Source organism: Peromyscus maniculatus, chromosome 4, assembly GCF_049852395.1.
Source record: "Peromyscus maniculatus bairdii isolate BWxNUB_F1_BW_parent chromosome 4, HU_Pman_BW_mat_3.1, whole genome shotgun sequence".
NCBI lineage: Eukaryota > Metazoa > Chordata > Mammalia > Rodentia > Cricetidae > Peromyscus > Peromyscus maniculatus.
The window spans coordinates 7388651-7407149 of NC_134855.1; the positions used below are offsets into that span (position 1 = coordinate 7388651).

General features: G+C 50.2%; 2 protein-coding genes across 4 annotated transcripts; one reads left to right on the top strand and one right to left on the bottom strand.

Annotated features, from left to right (window-relative positions):
- Positions 1 to 858: 858 nt before the first annotated feature.
- On the bottom strand, positions 859 to 18482 carry Ptrh1 (peptidyl-tRNA hydrolase 1 homolog). Of its 3 annotated transcripts, none has more exons than XR_013050399.1 (6): positions 18339 to 18482; positions 17634 to 17853; positions 17357 to 17456; positions 17143 to 17188; positions 16780 to 17044; positions 859 to 942 (listed from the first exon to the last, which is right to left on the bottom strand). XR_013050399.1 is itself a non-coding variant. In XM_006983499.4 (5 exons), exons 1-5 carry the CDS (start codon positions 18432 to 18434, stop codon positions 16862 to 16864), a joined length of 645 nt encoding a protein of 214 aa, XP_006983561.1. In that variant the 5' UTR covers positions 18435 to 18482; the 3' UTR covers positions 16723 to 16861. The 3 variants fall into 3 exon arrangements, 1 of the variants encoding a protein (XP_006983561.1); XR_013050400.1 differs by lacking the exon at positions 859 to 942 and adding an exon at positions 6310 to 6444; XM_006983499.4 differs by lacking the exon at positions 859 to 942 and having other exon boundaries at positions 16723 to 17044.
- On the top strand, positions 2584 to 16785 carry Cfap157 (cilia and flagella associated protein 157). The gene is made up of 9 exons (XM_042274856.2): positions 2584 to 2807; positions 12971 to 13242; positions 13792 to 13945; positions 14321 to 14588; positions 14852 to 14982; positions 15184 to 15334; positions 15850 to 16016; positions 16134 to 16332; positions 16601 to 16785. Exons 1-9 carry the CDS (start codon positions 2644 to 2646, stop codon positions 16670 to 16672), a joined length of 1578 nt encoding a protein of 525 aa, XP_042130790.1. The 5' UTR covers positions 2584 to 2643; the 3' UTR covers positions 16673 to 16785.
- Positions 18483 to 18499: the final 17 nt, after the last annotated feature.

Below are 18499 nucleotides of genomic sequence, written 5' to 3' on the forward strand. Positions count from 1 at the left end.
GTCTCTCTATTATAACAAACGATTTCCACGCAGATGCAGCCTCTGGGTTGTGACTGTCCACCTGCTGCCCCACCACCATGCCTGCATGGAGTGGGTCACCCTTCAGCCCGCGGCTGCATCTGCCCCACATGCCAGCATGTTTCCCTGCACATGCAGGATGCCCTCAGTGTCCCCCTGTGCAGTAAATCATAACAAAGGCTACTTTGTAGATCTTGCACATGCACCAAGAATTTCTGCCCAGGGTGGTGGTGGGGAGCAGCCTAGGCGACAACTACCCACTTCTCTAAGGTCCCAATGACAAATCAAAGTTGATCCCACCATGGGTCCCCCCAGGGACCCAATGAGTTTATTGGGTGTACTCACAGAGCCTGAGTGAGGGGTCACAAGTGGGAGCGTGGGGGACAAAGCCATCTCACAGGAAATGGGAGGGAGGACTTCCCCATGCCTACACAGATGGAGCCCCTTGCCTAGTCTTCCCAACCTGTGTATACTAGCCCCTTCCTGAGGTCATGTGCAGTTAGGGCAGAACTGTGTATGGCTGCTTGGGAGGGGTGGCTGGATGCACAGGAGGGTCCAGTGGCCTCCCATCCTCTCCTGTGAGGGAGGGTCAGCAGTCAATGAGCTCAGCTGAAATAGTCTTTGCAAGCAGGCCCACTCACGAAGATGGTGGCAGTCGGGCTTGGAGGACAGTCCTGCAGCACATCCCACCCAGCTCCGACAAGACTCGCGGTGGAGGCAGACCAGTGAAGACAGCATCGCAATCACGCCAGGCCTCTCCTGGGCCTGTGTTAGCTGGTTCCTGCCACCTTACAGGCGAGGAAGCTGAGGCGGGGGGGGGGGGGGGGGGGGGGGGGGGTCGGGGGGGGGGTCATGCCATGTTTCACAACACTCGCTCCTGGAAGACATCAGCCAGCCACTGTGTCCTGTCTGTCACCAGAATGCCTGGAATAAGATCCAACACACGGACTTGAATTCCACACTGAGTAACTGTTGAAGCACAGTAAATCCTGCGTCTTCCTTCTCCCAGGGTCACCTGGCCCTCTTTCTGCTGCTTTTCAGCGTTTTCTTCACTTGCTCTGTGTTGTTTTGTTACCATTGTGTGTGTGAGCAGTGGTGTGCATGTGGAGGTCAGAGAACAACTCGCGGGGTCAGTTTTCTCCGTCCACTGTGGGTTCTGGGCATAGAACTCAGCTCATCGGGCTGTGTGGCAAGAGCTTCTACCCCATGGCCATATTGCTGGCCCATGTTTTCTTGAGACAGAGCCTGGCTGAGTTGCCCAGGCTGAGCTCGAACTTGTGTTCCTCCTGCCCCCACCCCCACCCCTCAGCTGAGATCGCAGGGGTGTGTGGCCACACTTGGCTACCCTCTTCTGGTTTTTGTTTTGGTTTGTTTTTGTTTTGCTTTGGTTTATTTCCGACTTCTCTTGGCCCAGGATTTCTGTCATTCGACTCCACCCTGATCCCACCAAACAGCAAAGAAGTCCTGTGTCCTGCCAAGGCCCTAGTGCCCAGTGTCCCAGGGCTCACAGGGAGCCTCGGGTCACTCCTCTGTAGTGTATCTTCAGAGAAGATACTGCAGCAGCCAAAGCATGCTGGGTCATAGCACACGCTACTAGCCCAGTGACCCTGGAACCCAGGCCACCAGCTGTGACTGTGCTCCCTGTCTGTCCAGGGCCTCCAGTCCTGGGCAGGGTTTCAGCAAAGGTGCCCACCTGTGTGTGACACCAGGCATTCACTCCCATGGGTCAGAATGACCGTGGCTGCGAGAATCAGGTAGACCCGAGTGGAACCCCTCTAATCCTCCGCTTATGAAGAATGTTCCCTCCTGTACTACCCCCAAAGTGAGCCCCCCCTCATAGTGAGCCCACTAAGTGCTCAGTCATCACTGAACATGATGGCAGGCGCGAGGCATGCCTGGGGACCAAAGAGCACACACTCACGGACTGACAAAAGCCCAGTGTGACTGAGGAGATGGCTCAGTGCTGGAAGGATGAGGAGCTGAGGGCCAGCTAGGGCACCTGCCAGCTGGACGCCTACTGCCCACCATCCCCTGCCTGCATGCTGCCTTCTCAACCCAGGGGCTTTCCCTCCCTACCACACTACAGCCAAGACCAAAGCTACAGAGAGAACTTTGTCTGCCTGGGGTAGCAATGGACAGATGGACCCTGCCACTAAGCTTTAAGGGTATCTCAAGACTCCAGTACAAACTGTTGTGTGGCTGTGCCACTAAACGACTGACAGGTCTAGGGGAGGCGATTCCTAGCAGGGGGGCCCAGTGATTGGCTCTTCTGCTTTGGGCTAAGAATCTATGAGGAAGTCCACCTGGCTAGACCTCCATCTTCTCATTAGGCCAAAGTCCCAAAGTGACAGGCTGTGATTTCTGGGGCTCTTGATAATTGTAATTCATTTACTACATTATTTATTTCCATTTGGGAGAAGGAAAGGTCTTCCTGGAACCCAAACTTGTACCCAAGTGATCTGAAAGGCTAAGCCCAGACCAGACACAGGCTCCCTGTCCAGAAAAGGACAGTGGCCCTTTAAAACTCAGCCTCACACTGTCAGGCTGTTGCTATGTATGGAACCAATTTCCTTAGCAACCACCTGGCTTCTTAAAGAGGACTTGAAAGAGTAGTTGGCATCAGCCATGGCTCCCAAAAAGAAAGGTGGCAAAGAGTCTGAGGTCAAGAAGAAGAAAGGGAGCAAAAAGGATTCAAGTGCGGTCGCCAAGTCTACAGACCCCACCGTGGTGGAGGAGCTGAAGGAATTCTACCACAAGCAGATCCAAGACCTGGAGGACCGGCTGGCCCGGTGCGTGGGCGGCAGGGGTGCTCCTGAGCCAGGCCAGAAGCCCACACAGGCTCAGACAGGGGCCTTAGATCTGGGTTCTGGCCTCCTATGGGATGTTCAGACCACTTGTAAGTGGTGAATGGATCCCCCACCCCTTCACAGCTCCCAGGGCTTGGGGAGCACTCGCTAATTAGCATCTCAATCACAGGTAACCCCACCCCCGCTCCAGCAGAATGGGACCTTTTAGTTTGGTTGGTTGTTTTTGTTTGTTTTTTGGTTGGGGGGGGGGGTTGAGACAGGGTTTCTCTGTGTAGCCCTGGCTGTCCTGGAACTCACTCTGTAGACCAGGCTGGCCTCAAACTCAGAGATCCACCTGCCTTTGCCTCCTGAGTGCTGGGATTAAAGGCATATGCCACCACCACCCAGCTCCGAATGGATCTTAAGCATTATTAGTTTAGTAATTGGGATGAATTAGAAGTGGCTCCCCCTGGTGGCCAGGGAGGTCACTCATTCCCTCTTTCCTTATGCCAAGCCCCAGTCAGTCAGTATGTTTCTCTAGGCTGGGGCTGTTTCCTTAAGTGTATTTGCTTTGTTTTAGAGACAGGGTCTTACTCATGTTAATCCACCTGCCTCAGCCTCCCAAGTGCTGAGATTACAAGTGTGGACCACTACAGGTCCTAAATGGGAACTTGAGAAGGGGATTTTCTACATGGGGATTCCCTTTTAGAGCTGGATTTGTAGGCGACAGAAATGGCAGGAAAAGGACCTTCCTGACACTTAATAAGGGATGCTGCATTCGCTCACCATTTTTACTTTAACACTAGTTTCAGAGCCAGTGAGACGGCTCGGTGCTGGCCACGCATCCCAGCCCACACACTGGGGAGAAAACTGACTCCTGCAGGTGGTCCTCCGATCTCCACGTGTACACAGTGGTTCACACGCACGCGTGCACATACACAGTCAATAAATAAAACATGATAAGAATTATCGAAATGTCCTCGGGGGCCTGCCCTGAGGAGATTTCTCCAGAGTCCTGGGGAAGATGTTACAAACAGCGGGGGTAATCTGAGGGAATGAATCTAAGTACACCGAGCTCTACAGTCCATTCACTTTATTCCTCTAAGACTAAACTGTCTACACAGCTTCAACTCTGCCCTCGTACTTAGCTCCTCTCTGTCCCTTCTCCTGCTGCCCCTCATGGTTCTAACTAGGTTCTTCATGTCTCATCGCCGTCTTCATCTTCAGTCCCCTCCATCTCCGTTCCTCATCATTCTTCCCCGAACGTCTCTGTACACCTACAATCTGCAAACTCTGCCGCTTTCTGGTCGGGCAGGGTAGCTCTGCTCGGAGCCAGGAAACCTGCCCCATAGCTTCACTGCACCAAGAAACCTTTCGTTCTAAGTTGCTCAGGCTGCCACTTTGGGCTGTGAGAGGAAGGGGGGGTCTGAGCTTAATTTGCACAAGCAAGGCTCTGTACCTAACACCGGCCTGGCCTAGGAGACAGGCAGTGTCTCTATATGGGTGTTTCCCTTAATTCAGGAGACCAGGTTGGCCGGACATGCTTTGTCCTTGGATGTTAACTAAAGGAGATGTCTGGTTTTAATGCTAAAAAAAGGAAAGCAGAAGGCAGAAAACCTTGCCTAGGTGACTGTATCCAAGTACCTTAAGTGTATACACCCAAGGAAGGATCAAATCCACACTGTTAGAAATTCTTGGGGAGGCTGTGAGAGTGTACTTAAAATTCATGGCAGGAAACAGCTGATATCTATCAAAAGCCAAATAACACCAAATACTCCTTGAGATATGGCTTTTCCTCTGGAAGAATTTCTTGATTCTTCCAGGTACAGCTTTACCATATTTAGCTGAACTTTTACTACATTCTGTGGCCTGCAGCATAGAATTTGTAAAAATATAGTTTCTAACCTGGGAACAGTGCCACATGCCTACAGTCTCAGCACGTGGAAGGCAGAGGCAGAAGGTTTGTTCTAAATTCAAGGCCAGCCTGAAGTCTACCCAGCAATTTCCAGGCCAGCCTGGGCTATAGGTGTGGGAGCCTGTTTTCAGGTTCCTCGTGGCTTTACCCAGCAGATCCACAGAGAGGATGATCAGGACTGAGTGCAGGTGTCTGAGATGGTCTGCACTTGGCTGTGCTGGGGGAGGGGGTCTTTTGCTCCACCCCTCGGCATCTCTATAAAAACCCTGGGGCAGAGACAGTCGGGGCCGTTGGAATAGGTTCCAGGCCCTCTCGAGGCTATCCTTTATTTTCTATCTGTTCATCTACACAATCTAAATCCTTCTATCTAATATTTCCTGCTGCTCGCACTCAAGAAAACTCTGGGGAGCTGTGGGGTTGGTGGATAAACGCCCCGAATATAGGGTAACACCCTGTCTCAAAAGAAGAAAAGCTCTGGACAGCAGTGGTGGTGCACGCCTTTAATCCCAATTCTTAGGAGGCAGAAGCAGGCAGATCTCTGAGTTTGAGGCCAGCCTGGTCTACAAAGCGAGTTCCAGGACAGCTGGGACTACACAGCTGTCTCAAAAAAGAACCAAAAAGCTATCTTGCTGACACTATGAAGCTCCTGCTCCAGCCCCAGAGCCCCACTCCCACTAAAAGAGATGGCTCAGTGACTAAATCACTGCCACTCAGAGTGAGGACTGGAATTTGAATCCCCAGCACCCATACAAATGAGTAGGTGTGGTGCCCACCTGTAACCCCAGTGCCTAGGAGGCAGAGAGAAAGGATCCCCTACAGCAAACCAGCCAGACTGGTGAACTCCTGAGCGCTGGGTTCAAGTGGGAGACCCTGCTTCTATACAGAAGGCGGAGAGCCTCCCTTTCCTTATCTATAAAATGGGTATAATTATCATAGCACCTACATCCTTGTCATTGGGGATCTCAGCAAATGTCTACCTCTGACTTCCACACACATACAAACACGTGAATGTGCATATATGTGTGAATACCACACGCCTGTAATAAACATATAAGCCCAATACAAGAAAGCAGAGCTGCTCATGACTGAGGCTGCAGGAAATCACGGCTGGTGTTGAATCTGTGTGGACCCAGACAGCCCGACAGCCCTGTGCTGTCCCGTTTGATAGCAGTCCCAGAAGAGAAGCACAGCCAGGGTCACTGAGGCTCAGAGAGGAAGAGGAGGAAGCAGGATGGCAGCCCCGGCATCTCCGACTCCTGTGGCAAGCTGTTTTCTCTCCCAACAAAGGCACCCATACCCTGAAATGCCTTGTACGCAGAATACATTCAAAAGACTTATGAATACTTAAATATTTGTGCATAAAACAACTTTATGCTTTAATTCTTTAATTAAATGCTTTAATTCTCCCATCCGAAACCAGTAAACATGGTATTCTTAAAATTTACAAACATCCTTTGACCAAACAGACAGAATGCGTCGTGAAAAACACACTTAGCACACGGTGAGCGGGTGCTTACTGCTGGCTAAGCCTTAGCCCCGCCATGCAGGGGCGGGGCTGCCGAGTGCAGAAGGACTCTCGGGCCACTGGCTGCACTGTAGGACCAGCCACTACGGCTTCCAGGTAGCCTGGCTTGGGTCAAGTTCTAAGGCTTATCACTTTCTAGTTCCTTCATCTCTCCGACCTCAGTTTCCCCGTCTGTGTTGCTGGGGACAAATGCTCACCTCCTACAACCCGGAAACAGATGGAAACATCTGTTACCACTGTGTGGGAGCCCGTTCTGGGGTTCCTCGTGGCTTTACCCAGCAGGTCCGAATAGAGGATGATCAGGACCACGGGCCTGAGTGCAGGTGTCTGAGATGGCCTGCACTTGGCTGTGCTGGGGGAGGAGGTCTTTTGCTCCACCCCTTGGCGTCTCTATAAAAACCCTGGACCAGAGACAGTCGGGGCCCGTTGGAATAGGTTCCAGGCCCTCTCGAGGCTATCCTTTATTTTCTATCTGTTTATCTCCGCAACATTCTCCGCTATAAATCCTTCTATCTAATATTTCCTGCTGCTCGCACTCAAGAAAACTCTGGGAAGCTGTGGGGGTGGTGGGTAAACGCCCCACAGAATGGCGCCGTGAACAGGGACTAAAGAAAAAAAGGGACTAAAGAAAAAAAGGGACAAAAAAAGGGGGGACTAAAGACAAATGAACAGGGACTTAAGACAAAGTAATAGGGACTAAAGATAAAGGAAAATAATAGTTTTATTACAGAGTTTTTGGTGAAAGTGCTGAGTCAGCCCTGCCAGTGGAAAGGCATGCCGGTGTTATGGAATATATATATTTTTATATATATTTTTTTTGGGAAGGCAGGGGTTTTATCCTCGAGAGAAAAGGAAAGCGGACTGGAAGGATGTCCGATGCTGCAGCGAAATTCTCTTCTGTCAAAATTTTCTATCTTCTATCCCTTTCTCAATTTCTATCTGTGATAAGTATAAGATATAGGGTAGTAATATAGTTTAGGAAAAACTTAGAAGTATAAGATTGTGTAGGAAAAAATAAGTAAGGCAACTAGACAGAAAAACTCAATTTTCTAACTTTGGGGGCTTTGAAAGCAAACTGGGGAAAAAAATCTTTCTTTGGGCTTTTCGGGTAGTAAAAAAGCTCTTCTTGGAGCTTATGGGGAAGGAAAAGTTTCCTATGGAAGCTTTTGACCTGGGGACAGCTGAAAAGCCAAATCCAAGCAGCAGGAGAAAGTAATTTCTCCCTGAGGCAAAAATGGGGGTGTAAGAAGCCAAAGTTGAAAGTTGGGAAGTTTTGGGAAAAGTTGGTCTTTCTCCTGGGGAAAAAGAATCTTTCTCTTAAACTATAAAGCTTTTCTTGGAAAATTTGGGGGAAGAAACTCTCGAAAAAGCCTTAATGTTTCTCAAAAGCTCTCTTAAACTTAAAAACTAAATTTGTCCTTCTGAGAGGACAAAAATTAGAATCACCTGAAGATATTAGTATGGGGACCACCTGTGATTAGCTCTAAGGGAAAACAACAAACTTAAGACAACAAAACCTCTCTAAGTTCTTTCAAGCTTTAACAATCCTCCCTGCAATGCAGGAGGCAGGGACAAGTTCCTAAAAACCTCTTCTAAGCTGTCTCTTCAAGCTAGTAAAAGACAGTGGGGCAGAATCCCCTGAGGGAAACGCTTGGGAGAGTGTGGGTGAAGAGCTACAGAGAGCCCAAAAGGGCAGGAAACTTGACCTGAGAAAAGCAAAAAAGCCAAGCTTTTCAGTTACAGCAGAGCTGAGGCAGCAAAGGTTTTGAGTGAGCATTTCAGAATGAAAAGGTGCTCCTAATCGTCTTAATGCAAAGATCCCCTGTAGCAACGCAAACTATTAGCATTGTATCCTCGCTCCTGAGCAAAAACCCAGAGGCGACTGGCCAGCGTCTCTGAGTTGGGGTGCATTTCGGGGATACTAGGGTTCCTGCAGTGGTAAACTTCCTGGAGTGCACAGCTGAGGCAGGAAGGTGCAGGACCCGGGGGGAAGATTGCTAATGAACAAACAAAGCTAAAGCCGGTAGGAACGGCACAGTTGTCCACTTTCCTACAAGTCCCAGGTTGATAGGTCCACAACTACAAAAAGAAATCTGAGAAAAAGCTTCCTATCAGAGAAAGGACCTTTTTGGGAAAACAGTAAAGCTGAGCTGTGTCTGAAGCAGTTGTGCTGCTGAGTCAGAACGCTGTCTGGGTAAAGAGCCCAGCCAGGGCAGAACAGAACTATCCAGGAGTAAAGCTTTCTTTTCTGTCAGAGAAAGCACCTCTTTGAGAAAAGCTTTGTTTCAACTGACTCCTGATGAGATGAGGGAGAGTAGCCCTGAGGGGTGATTGCCTCTGGCATAAACTCTGTCCTTGAGCACCCAGACAAGCAAACAAAATCCACTGAGGGACTGGGCCTGGTGAAGGCCTGATGATGCAAAGCACCTGTTCTAATGGGAGTTTAGAAATGGCAAAAACCTCCCTTGTTAGATTTTCAGTCTGTACGCAAACCACACAGACCCCGAAAACAGAAACGGACAAAAAGCCCCTACCTGCAGTAGCAGGAAAAGCCGCCACTGTAGTGTCGGAAACTGTTTCTGGGGTAGAGGGGATAAACTGAGACCAAACTGGGAACTGTCTGGGAGAAAGACTCTGAAGAAACAAAAAAGGGACATAATCCTCCCCAGAAAATATGACCTGAAAAAGCTGCTAGAATTTGAGGCAGATTCAGGGGGAGAAAGAAAGCCCCTACCTCCAAAGGCAGCTAGCAGAGGTACAGAGCCGCAGACAGATAGCTGAAGCTCTGTATCTGGGGAAGGAAGGAGCAAGCAAAATGAGATAAATCAGTGGGAGAAAATCTCTCTGAAAGAGCTATGGAAAAGCTGTTGCACATGATCTTGTTTTTCACTGGCTAAGACAAACACAAGCCCCAAGGAAAGTTGCTATCAGAAATGCCAGCCTCAATGCGCGCTAACGAGGCAGGTGCAGTTCTGATCTGGGGCCAGTGTCTGATGAAGGAGAGACACCTGTTGAAGCCAGCTGAAGAGAACAGAAACCTCCCAATGTCCCATAGCTGAAAATGTAAAATGCTTGTTCAAATCTCCCATTGCAAAAGCAAAAAACTTTGTTCAAACCTCCCGGGCAAGAATTTGTAAGCAAGTCTGGTAAAAGAGAACCAGTTGACTCTCGAACACGATAAGAAATATGGGAAATGATATAAGAGACTGATATAAGGGACTGATATGGGACTGATATTATTGACTGATATAAGGGAAATGCATTCTGGGAAAGGTAGTTTTTCTGCTAAAGATGGCGACATTGCCCTGAAACGCTTTTGTCAGCTCTAAAATTAAAATACAGCCTTTAAAAAGAATAAGGAGGAAAATCGTCTAAGAGTTTAAATGTCAGTTCCAATAACAAATTGAAAGGATACGGAACTAGGTGCTTCGTGGTTTGGAGCTCCGTTGGTAAAATGCCTTATTTACCCTAATAGCTGTGCAAAGTTTTTACGGTAGTTGGATGACAAAAAGCTACCTATAAGAGCAAACACGTCACTTTAAAATCCTTAAAATACCACCTAATAACTGTACAGTTTTTGGCGAAGAGCTTTACAGCAGCTAAATATGGTAATTTCACCCTCAGTGTGAAGTGAAGTTTTTCAGTAGAACAAACCAAAAGTGCTGTTGTAATAGAAATGTTTGTCTGAATTGAAGTACTTAGGGGAGCTATTATGAATTTGGGTGAAGGGACAGCCTCTAGTTAAAAACCGTTTACCGCTGACAGTGCATCTCTGCCGGTCCGGAATGGCTGAGAGAACTCGCAACTTTGGGGTGTGGCTTTGTCCTGAGAATGTTACAATCCCCTAGCAACAAGTATCACAACTCTATAATGACAACACTCACTAAATCCCAGTGCTTTATAACAAAGCTGACTATAAACTGTAAACTTTAGAAATGATGTACGTACTTCCTGTCTAGTTAAGAGAATCTTTCTAATAGAGATGGTGATAATAAAGAGTAAGAAGTAGAAAGACGAAAATAAGATATGCGAGTTTGTAAAAATTCTGTCTTGTTAGATCTGTGTTAAGAAATCTTTAGGTGTTTGCTAAGTTAGATATATGCTAATGGTAGCCTATATAAGTTTGTAAAATAGATCTATAGAGTTCCTTTAAGAATATAAGCTTGTAAGAAATATCTAAGGTAGTCTTAAGACATGTAGTAATAAGCTTGTAAGATGCTAGTTGTAAATGTAAGTTTAAATAAGAAATAAGATGGAATGAATATAAGTATATAAGAATTAATAAGAAATATATTTGCTAAAGTAGTTCTATAGTTTCCTTAAAGTATAAATAAGTAGATGTTAATATGTGAGTTTGTAAAAATGTGTAAATGTTGAGTGAGTTTATGCTTAAGCACATGTTATGTGGGTTTGTAAAGTGTAAATGTTAAGAGTGAGTCTATTAATGTATATGGTGAAAACACCTGAGACACAGGAGATAGTGTCCTAGTAGACTGCAAAGTAGGCAGTCTGAATGATTTCAAAAGCTCCAGAAGCCGCTAAGAAGCTAAGAATGGCGGACGCCAGAACCAGCACAAGGCATCTGCAGCTGAGATCCGTGGAATATCAACGCAGCACAGAAAAACCTGAGCTAACAGCAAAAGCGGTGCAGTTTAAAATATTACTATAACTAAAAAGGTCTGTCTGTGAGAACAAAAGTTGCAGAGACGCTTGTTTGAACAAAAATTAACTGCAAAAAGTTTTGGTTAAAAAAGTCTCTTCATATTTGGAAGTAAAAGCCTGATACCAGAATTTATTTCTTATTTAAACTTTTTGAACTTAAAATGAGATAAAATTACAAAAACATTTTGGTTATGGATTTCTTCAAATTTGGAAGGCTAGTACCAATATTTATCATTTGAATTTTGGTACTTAAATGAAATGAACAATAGAGATTTCATTGCAATGGGACAATTTTGAGCTTACTTATAGTAATGACCTAGGAACGGTTTTCTGGAATTGGGTTAAAAATGAAACTGTTTAAATGAAGAAATGTATTTCTACTTAGAATCAAGATGCAATTTTGTGTATGCGTATATGCTTTATTAACTGGTGATTTATGAGTTGTTTTGTGAAACTGTTTATGTAAAAATGAAATTACTTATGGAACTGGTTTTGTGTTACAAATGGAACTGTTCAAACAGATAAGTTTGGGTTCCTCTAACTAGGTTTGAGACTTTGTTTAAAAAATTATAAAGAAAAGGAGGAGCTATGAGATTGAATTATGTTCGCAGAAACCTATTGATATTAATGCACCCTGGTTTTGTGGAGTTAAGAAAATGTTTAAGTTTGATGTGAATACATCGAAGTTTTTCCTATGTTCTGTTAACAAGAAAATTCAAATGACTGAGTTAAAGTTGTAAGACGGAGAAAATTAACTATATATAGCACCATATATGCTAATTCTAATGGTTCTGTTAAGAGTTTGCTTTGAGTTGTAAGATTGAGAGAATTGTGACTATGTATAGCAATATTTATGTTAACCTGTTAATGGTAATGATGAAGCTAAGGGATTCTTTAAGTTTGTAGTCGTCTTAAGAGTTTTGGTTTAGAAAGGGCTTAAGGCAGCTAAGACAGCTGTGGTCACCTTGGACCTAATTCAAAAGAGAAATGCCATTTATATCATCCTCTACTCCCATACTGGGAGGTGTAACAGCTATGGAGATTGCTGTAAGCCATTAATAGTTATTTTTTTATATATTAAGAAGGGGGGACCTGTGGGAGCCCGTTCTGGGGTTCCTCGTGGCTTTACCCAGCAGGTCCGAATAGAGGATGATCAGGACCACGGGCCTGAGTGCAGGTGTCTGAGATGGCCTGCACTTGGCTGTGCTGGGGGAGGAGGTCTTTTGCTCCACCCCTTGGCGTCTCTATAAAAACCCTGGACCAGAGACAGTCGGGGCCCGTTGGAATAGGTTCCAGGCCCTCTCGAGGCTATCCTTTATTTTCTATCTGTTTATCTCCGCAACATTCTCCGCTATAAATCCTTCTAATATTTCCTGCTGCTCGCACTCAAGAAAACTCTGGGAAGCTGTGGGGGTGGTGGGTAAACGCCCCACACCACTGGGAGCAGAGTATGGGCTCAGTCCCCACAGGACTGAGTGAGGTAACCAGGCATGGTGGTGGCGCACGCCTTTAATCCCAGCACTCGGGAGGCAGAGGCAGGCGGATCTCTGTGAGTTCGAGGCCCTGTCTCAAAACAAGCAAACAAACAAACAAAAACCCATCTGAGTGAGGCAGTAAATATAAAGTGCTGGCTGCGAGATGACTCGGTCAGTAAAGTCCTGACGAGCAGCAGAACTAGGTCTCAGATCCCCAGAAGCCTTGAGAAAAGCCAGGCATGGCAATGAGCCCCTGAAACCCTGGTATTGATGGGAAAGGAGACCAGTGCAGCTCACCAGCTAGCCAGCCTAGCCAAACCATCACACTTTAGATCGAGGGAGAGACTCTGCCTCAGAAACTAAAGAGGATGCTCAACACTGACTTCAGGGCTTTTATGTGCTTGCTCTCTCTCTCTGTCTCTCTGTCTGTGTCTCTCTCTGTCTCGGCCTGAGGCACAGTTAGTACAGGGTGGATGAGGAACTTCAAATGGCCCTTTTACAGGAGGGTCTGGGAGAGCAGATCCAGTGGTGCCTGTGACCGGGCCTAGCCTGGCTTGACCCTGCATCTCCCCTTCATGCCCCACCCCAGGTACCAGCGGAAGTGGGATGAGCTGGCTGTGCAAGAGAAGCTCTTCCGGCAGGAGTTTGAGCAGCTGGCCAACAACAAGAAAGAGATTGTGGCCTTCCTCAAGCGCACACTCAACCAGAGGGTGGATGAGATCACGGAGCTCAACGACCAGCTGCAGAGCCTTCAGCTGGCAAAGGAGATGGAGAAGGACGCCTTCGAGGCACAGCTGGCCCAGGTGCGCCATGAGTTCCAGGAGACCAAGGACCAGCTCACCACAGAGAACATTGCCCTCGGTGAGGGGACCAGTCAACACACCTGTGTCAATTTACCACTGAAGGCTGCAAGAGCCAAATCCACAGCCGGCTGTCACTGAGCGAGGCCGGGCCCCACCTTGAGTAGCAACAGCAGCATGCTACTTCAAACACTACTGCCTTAGTTGTCCCTGCATCCCAAGGCCAGAAATGCCCCCTCTTCCCCAGTTTGTAGATGAGGATGTGCTTCAAAAAAGATGGTCTTAGCCATGGCACCCATCTGGAAGGGGGCACTAAGACTTGACTGCCCAGATTCAGCTGAGGTTGTCATGGTCACCCTCACGTGGGGAGGTATCAGGGAGGCTTCTTGAGATGATGGGCTGAACAAGGCTTGAGATTAGCAGAGTGGTGGGAAGGCGCTTCAGGAAGGGCTGCCTATGTGCAGGGCCAGCTCTGTCATGTGCAGCCATGTCCTGCTGGAGCAGAACGCATGTGTGTGGGGAAGGGTAGGCAGGAAGACATGGGCAAGGTTGAGCCCTTGGAGGCTCTCGGGGGCAGCTCCTCACCAGCCTTGTGACCCCTGATGGGCAGGGGGAAAGCTGGCTGCCCTGGAAGAATTTCGGCTGCAGAAAGAGGAGCTCACAGACAAGTACTTGATGCTGGAGGAACAGCTGAAAAAGCAGGAGAGTGAATACAAGGACTACGTGTACAACCTGGAGAAGAAGTCTGTGCTGGACAAGGACAGGTGGGCGGGCTGGGGCCTGCTGGGGCCACACATACCAGTCTCCACATTCTTCCTCACTCCCTAGAAGGGGCTCCTGGACTCCCCAGGCTGTCCCCCAAACCCTGATTGGGATTTAGTGGGGGAGGGAAGGAGGGAAGGAGGGAAGGAGGGAAGGAAGGAGTTATTAGGGCCCCGCCAGACCTCTGGGCTGGCACTGAACATTACCTTTGTGCACTTGTTACTTTAATTACAATGTGTTTCAATGGTTCAAATTCCAAGGGCCCAGAGATTCTGCAGAAAAGCCTGGGTACTCTTGGATCCCCACCCCAAAAAAGGGGTTCCAAGACATACATACCCATCTGTTTGACTTCCTTCCAATCCCACCCTCCTGGTCAGGCTAAGGAAAGAGATCATCCAGCGTGTGAACCTAGTGGCCACCGAGTTCCGCAAGGTGGCCACTAACCAGATGTGGGAGACGACCAGGCGGGCCATCCTGGAGAACAACAACGTGACTCTGCAGCTGTCCTGGGTGTCGCAGCAAGGGGTGCAGCTGCTGCAGGAGAACGAGCAACTCAAGGGCGTGCATGACAAACTGTACCAGCAGGTGGAGCTCCTGGAGAACACCCAAGAGATCATGGCCAGGAACAACAGAGGCCATAAGAAGGTGCGGCCGCGTGCCCTCCTCACGTGAAATGACCGTGGTCCCCAGGCCAAGTCATGAGGTGTGGGGAGGGTCTGCAGTGAGGCCCAGGCCTTCCTTGTGGGGACGCCGGCCCTAGCTCTGGAGCCTATTTGCAGAACCGATGGAGGCCACCTTCGGGCCTAGCTGTTACCCAGGGGTGGTGCTGGCTGTAGCTCCAGCAGGAAGGAAGGGTGGGCTGGGGTCCCACCGGAAGTCTGCACACGGACACCTGCCCACCACGGCAGGTCATCCTCATGCTGACAGAGAAGTGCCGCCAGCAGAAGCATGTCACAGAGGAGGTGGAGCAGCTGCGCCTCCTGCTGGCCGAACTGGAGCAGAACTTCCAGAAGCTACAGAAGGACGACCAGACCCTGAGGTGAGCCTGAGTTGGGTGGAAACAGGTGGAAGCTGGCCTGGGAATTCCCTTGTCTACACAGCCTCAGGGTTCGGTCTATCAGACAGGCTGAAGCCTGGATTTAGATGGGCTGCACAGAACAGGCAGGGCCCCGGCAAGAGGTGGTGCCGGCCAGAGCTGGGAGATGGGGCAAGCGGTGGGCTCTATCTTGTCCTGGCCCAGGAGTGAGAAAGACCAGCTGGAAAAGCAGCTGAGGGAGCAGCAGGCAGAGGTGACCCAGCTACAAAAGCAGCTGACTGAGGAACAGAAGGTTCGGGCCAGGCTGGAAACAGTCCTGGCCCAGGCCACCTCCCTCCTACAGGAAATTGTGCAGGTGAGCAGCGGCGGCGGGAGAGGCCAAGGGGCCACCCGGGCCAAGCTTAGAGAGTTCTTTCCTGAGAGGCACACGGGTCAGACTCCTTTTCTGATTCTGGACCCCAAAGATCCATTCAAGAGTTGGTTCTAGCCGGGCGGTGGTGGCGCACGCCTTTAATCCCAGCACTCGGGAGGCAGAGGCAGGCGAATCTCTGTGAGTTCGAGGCCAGCCTGGGCTACCAAGTGAGTTCCAGGAAAGGCGCAAAGCTACACAGAGAAACCCTGTCTCGAAAAAACAAACAAACAAAAAAAAAGAGTTGGTTCTGATCATAACCAGCTACTGAGGAGGCTGAGGCAGGATCCAAATTCAAGACCTGACTGGCACTACAGATTGAGTTCAAGGCCAGCCTGGGCAACTTAGCACCTTAAAATAACAGGGCGGGTGTGGCCCGGGAGTGCACGCCTTTCGTCCCAGCACTGGGAAGGGTGGGTATCGGCCACTGGTATGTAAGCCGTCTCACATCACACCAACAGATGCGAACAGATGCCGAGGACGGGGACTTTGACGTAGTGTTCCAACTGCAGCGCAAGGAGCTGCTGCAGCAGTTGCTGGCCCTGCTCATCTCGGCTGTGGCTTCCAAACCGCAGCTGGCTATGCACTGCTACCAGGAAAAACAGCCCCAGGGCCCAACCAAAGAGAGGTGAGCAGACAGCCCCGTGGGGGCGCCTCAGCAGACTCTCCATTCTCTCTCAGAACCTCAGCCTCCTCTTGTGGAGATGGAGGTGATGACCCACGGTTCTTCCCACACCCGAATCAGCACCCAGACATCCAGGACCCAGTTATCCAGGACCTCGGCTGCTTCTCTGATGCAGCAGCTCTCGGCCATCACAACGTACAAGCCTGGGGATCTCGGGCTGGTGCCTCGCCGGGTCCACATCCCACCCAACCCCCAGGACCTCAGGGCTCTCTCATACGTCACCCGAATGGGGATCTGTCAGCTACAGAACACTAGTGAGGTAGGAGTGCCAGGGACCCTGGGGACAGCAAGCTGACAGCTGGCCCTAGTTTTCCCATGCATAGTTGGGCGGCTCCAGGGACCTCTCTGATCCTCCCTACCTGTAAAATGGCCCAACGAAAACAGGCTAAGGCATACCTATGTTACCCTTGGGAGAGGGTCTGCTAGACCTTTTTATCTCAACCCCATTGGTAAGGAATGGGTTAGGAGATTACCCCACCCACCCAAGGAGGCTTCAGATTTCAAGCAAGCACCTTTTAATCTTGCAGATCTCCCCATCTGGAGCTCTCAAAAGATTCAGAAAGTTCAGCCTTCCTAAACCTTTCCTACACCGTAAGTAGCGCACAGAGAGAACAAGCCAGTGCAGACATAGACTGTTGTGGCTACAGTCCCTCCCTCAACCTGCAAGTGGCTTGGGGCAACCCAGAAGTTATAAAGCAGTGGGTACCACGTGTCATGGCAGTTCTGTGGCTGTGTCTGGGCTTCAGGGTACCGGCAGGCAGTCAAACAGGTAGATGTGTCCACTGGTGTCAGAGGCCCACTGGTGGCTCCTGGCTTCGAGCACGGATGTGGTCCAGAAGCAGGTCGGCGGCCTGATCCAGCAACGGGGACAGTAGCTCCTGTTCCTCAGGGGAGAAGCGGCCCAGGACATGGGCCTCGATCATACTAGGGTGTGTGGGGCGCCCAATGCCTACCCGCAGCCTTGGCATTGCCTGTGGGGTGCCAGAGGGATGAGGGGGCCTTGGTGAGATACACTGGGGACCCCATGCTGGCCACCCCCACCCAGGGCAGGGCAGAGGGGTGGACTTACACTGGAGTTCAGACAGCTAATGCAGGACCGGACTCCATTGTGGCCTCTTGGAGGGATTTGAGGAGCAGTTAGTACTTCCTGAGGCAGCCCCCTAACTTCCCTTGCCCAGGCTTCCTTCGGAGCACCCCAGCCTGAAGAGATAGGCTCAGCAACCCTACCCCACCCCGACAAAGGCCAGCATCCCTACCCAAACCTGAGCACATGCAAGCCTCACCTTGCGCTGCCCCCCAGCTTCAGAGCCAGCTTCCCCAGGGGCTTATCAAGTTCATCGTGCACCAGATAGATCTCCTCCGCAGCCAGCCCAAACAGCTCCGCTTGGCACAGGGAAACACCCTAGTTACTGCCTATCTGCTCAGAGGGATCACAACGACCCCCACATGGAAACAGGTCCCAAGTCCTCGCTGTAGTAACCGGGGTTCACCAGGCACTTGTCACAGTTGACACCCCTCTCTGGTACCTGTGCCCACTTATCCATGAAGGCCAAAACTCACCGGCTTGGGCCACGCTGCGCCCATTGACGTTCATGAGGCGCCGTGGCCGGAGCAAGACCAACTGGGCATCCCCGAACGGGGCCAGGGCAAGGTCAGCAGCGCAGCGCGAGTCCCGAGCCCAGCTCTCCGCCACTCCCAGGCGCCGCGCTATTTGCCCCAGCACCGCCATACCCACGCTGTGCCGTGTGCCAGGCATTCCATGGTTCCCCAAGCCAGCCACCTGCAGCAACACCACAGAAAACAGACCGAATCATCTCTCACGGAGGACCCAGAACAGTGATTAGGGAACAGAGGGGCGCCAGGGTCCGGAAGGAGCGCTTACGGGTTTGGGAACTCCTGGAGGCCCCACCAAGTTGGAGGTGCCGCACCCTGGTGCGGGAGCAGAACTCCTAAAAAGTTTGGCGCCGGCCAATACTGCCGGCCATCTATTTAAGTGGGAAATCTGACAAGGAGCTCGGCAAGATGGCTCAGAGGGTAAGGGCACTTGCTGTCCCACAACTTAGGTTCGATCCCCGAGACCCACATGGAAGGAGAGACCAAGTTGCCCTCTGACAGACACACGGCACATGCACACACAAATGTAACCTAAAATCTTAAATGTGAAAAAAAGAGGCTGACAAGGACCTTGGGAGACTTTACCCGGGAGACAGTGGCAGCATCGGAGCCGGGCCCGGATACCCGCGTAGTCACCCACGCCCCACTCACCAGCCACCGCCTCCCGGGGAACCGAGCCTCCGAGACGCGCTGCCTCAAAGCCCAACTCCGCCGCATCCCGGAGCGGAAAAGGCCGGACGGCACCATGCCGCCCCAATTCACGGCCAGGACCCCGCCCCCTGACGTCAGGCAGCCCTAAGCCAATAGCATCG

Excerpts from the sequence above, each read along its gene's own strand:
- Cfap157 (XM_042274856.2), top strand. The coding sequence starts at position 2,644 with ATGGCTCCCAAAAAGAAAGGTGGCAAAGAGTCTGAGGTCAAGAAGAAG. Across the intron at positions 2,808-12,970 it reads CTGGAGGACCGGCTGGCCCG|GTACCAGCGGAAGTGGGATG; the intron begins GTGCGTGGGCGG and ends GCCCCACCCCAG. Across the intron at positions 15,335-15,849 it reads TCCTACAGGAAATTGTGCAG|ATGCGAACAGATGCCGAGGA; the intron begins GTGAGCAGCGGC and ends TCACACCAACAG.
- Ptrh1 (XM_006983499.4), bottom strand. The coding sequence starts at position 18,434 with ATGGTGCCGTCCGGCCTTTTCCGCTCCGGGATGCGGCGGAGTTGGGCT. Across the intron at positions 17,457-17,633 it reads GCGCAGCGTGGCCCAAGCCG|CGGAGCTGTTTGGGCTGGCT; the intron begins GTGAGTTTTGGC and ends CCCTGTGCCAAG. Across the intron at positions 17,189-17,356 it reads AAGCTGGGGGGCAGCGCAAG|AGGCCACAATGGAGTCCGGT; the intron begins GTGAGGCTTGCA and ends AATCCCTCCAAG.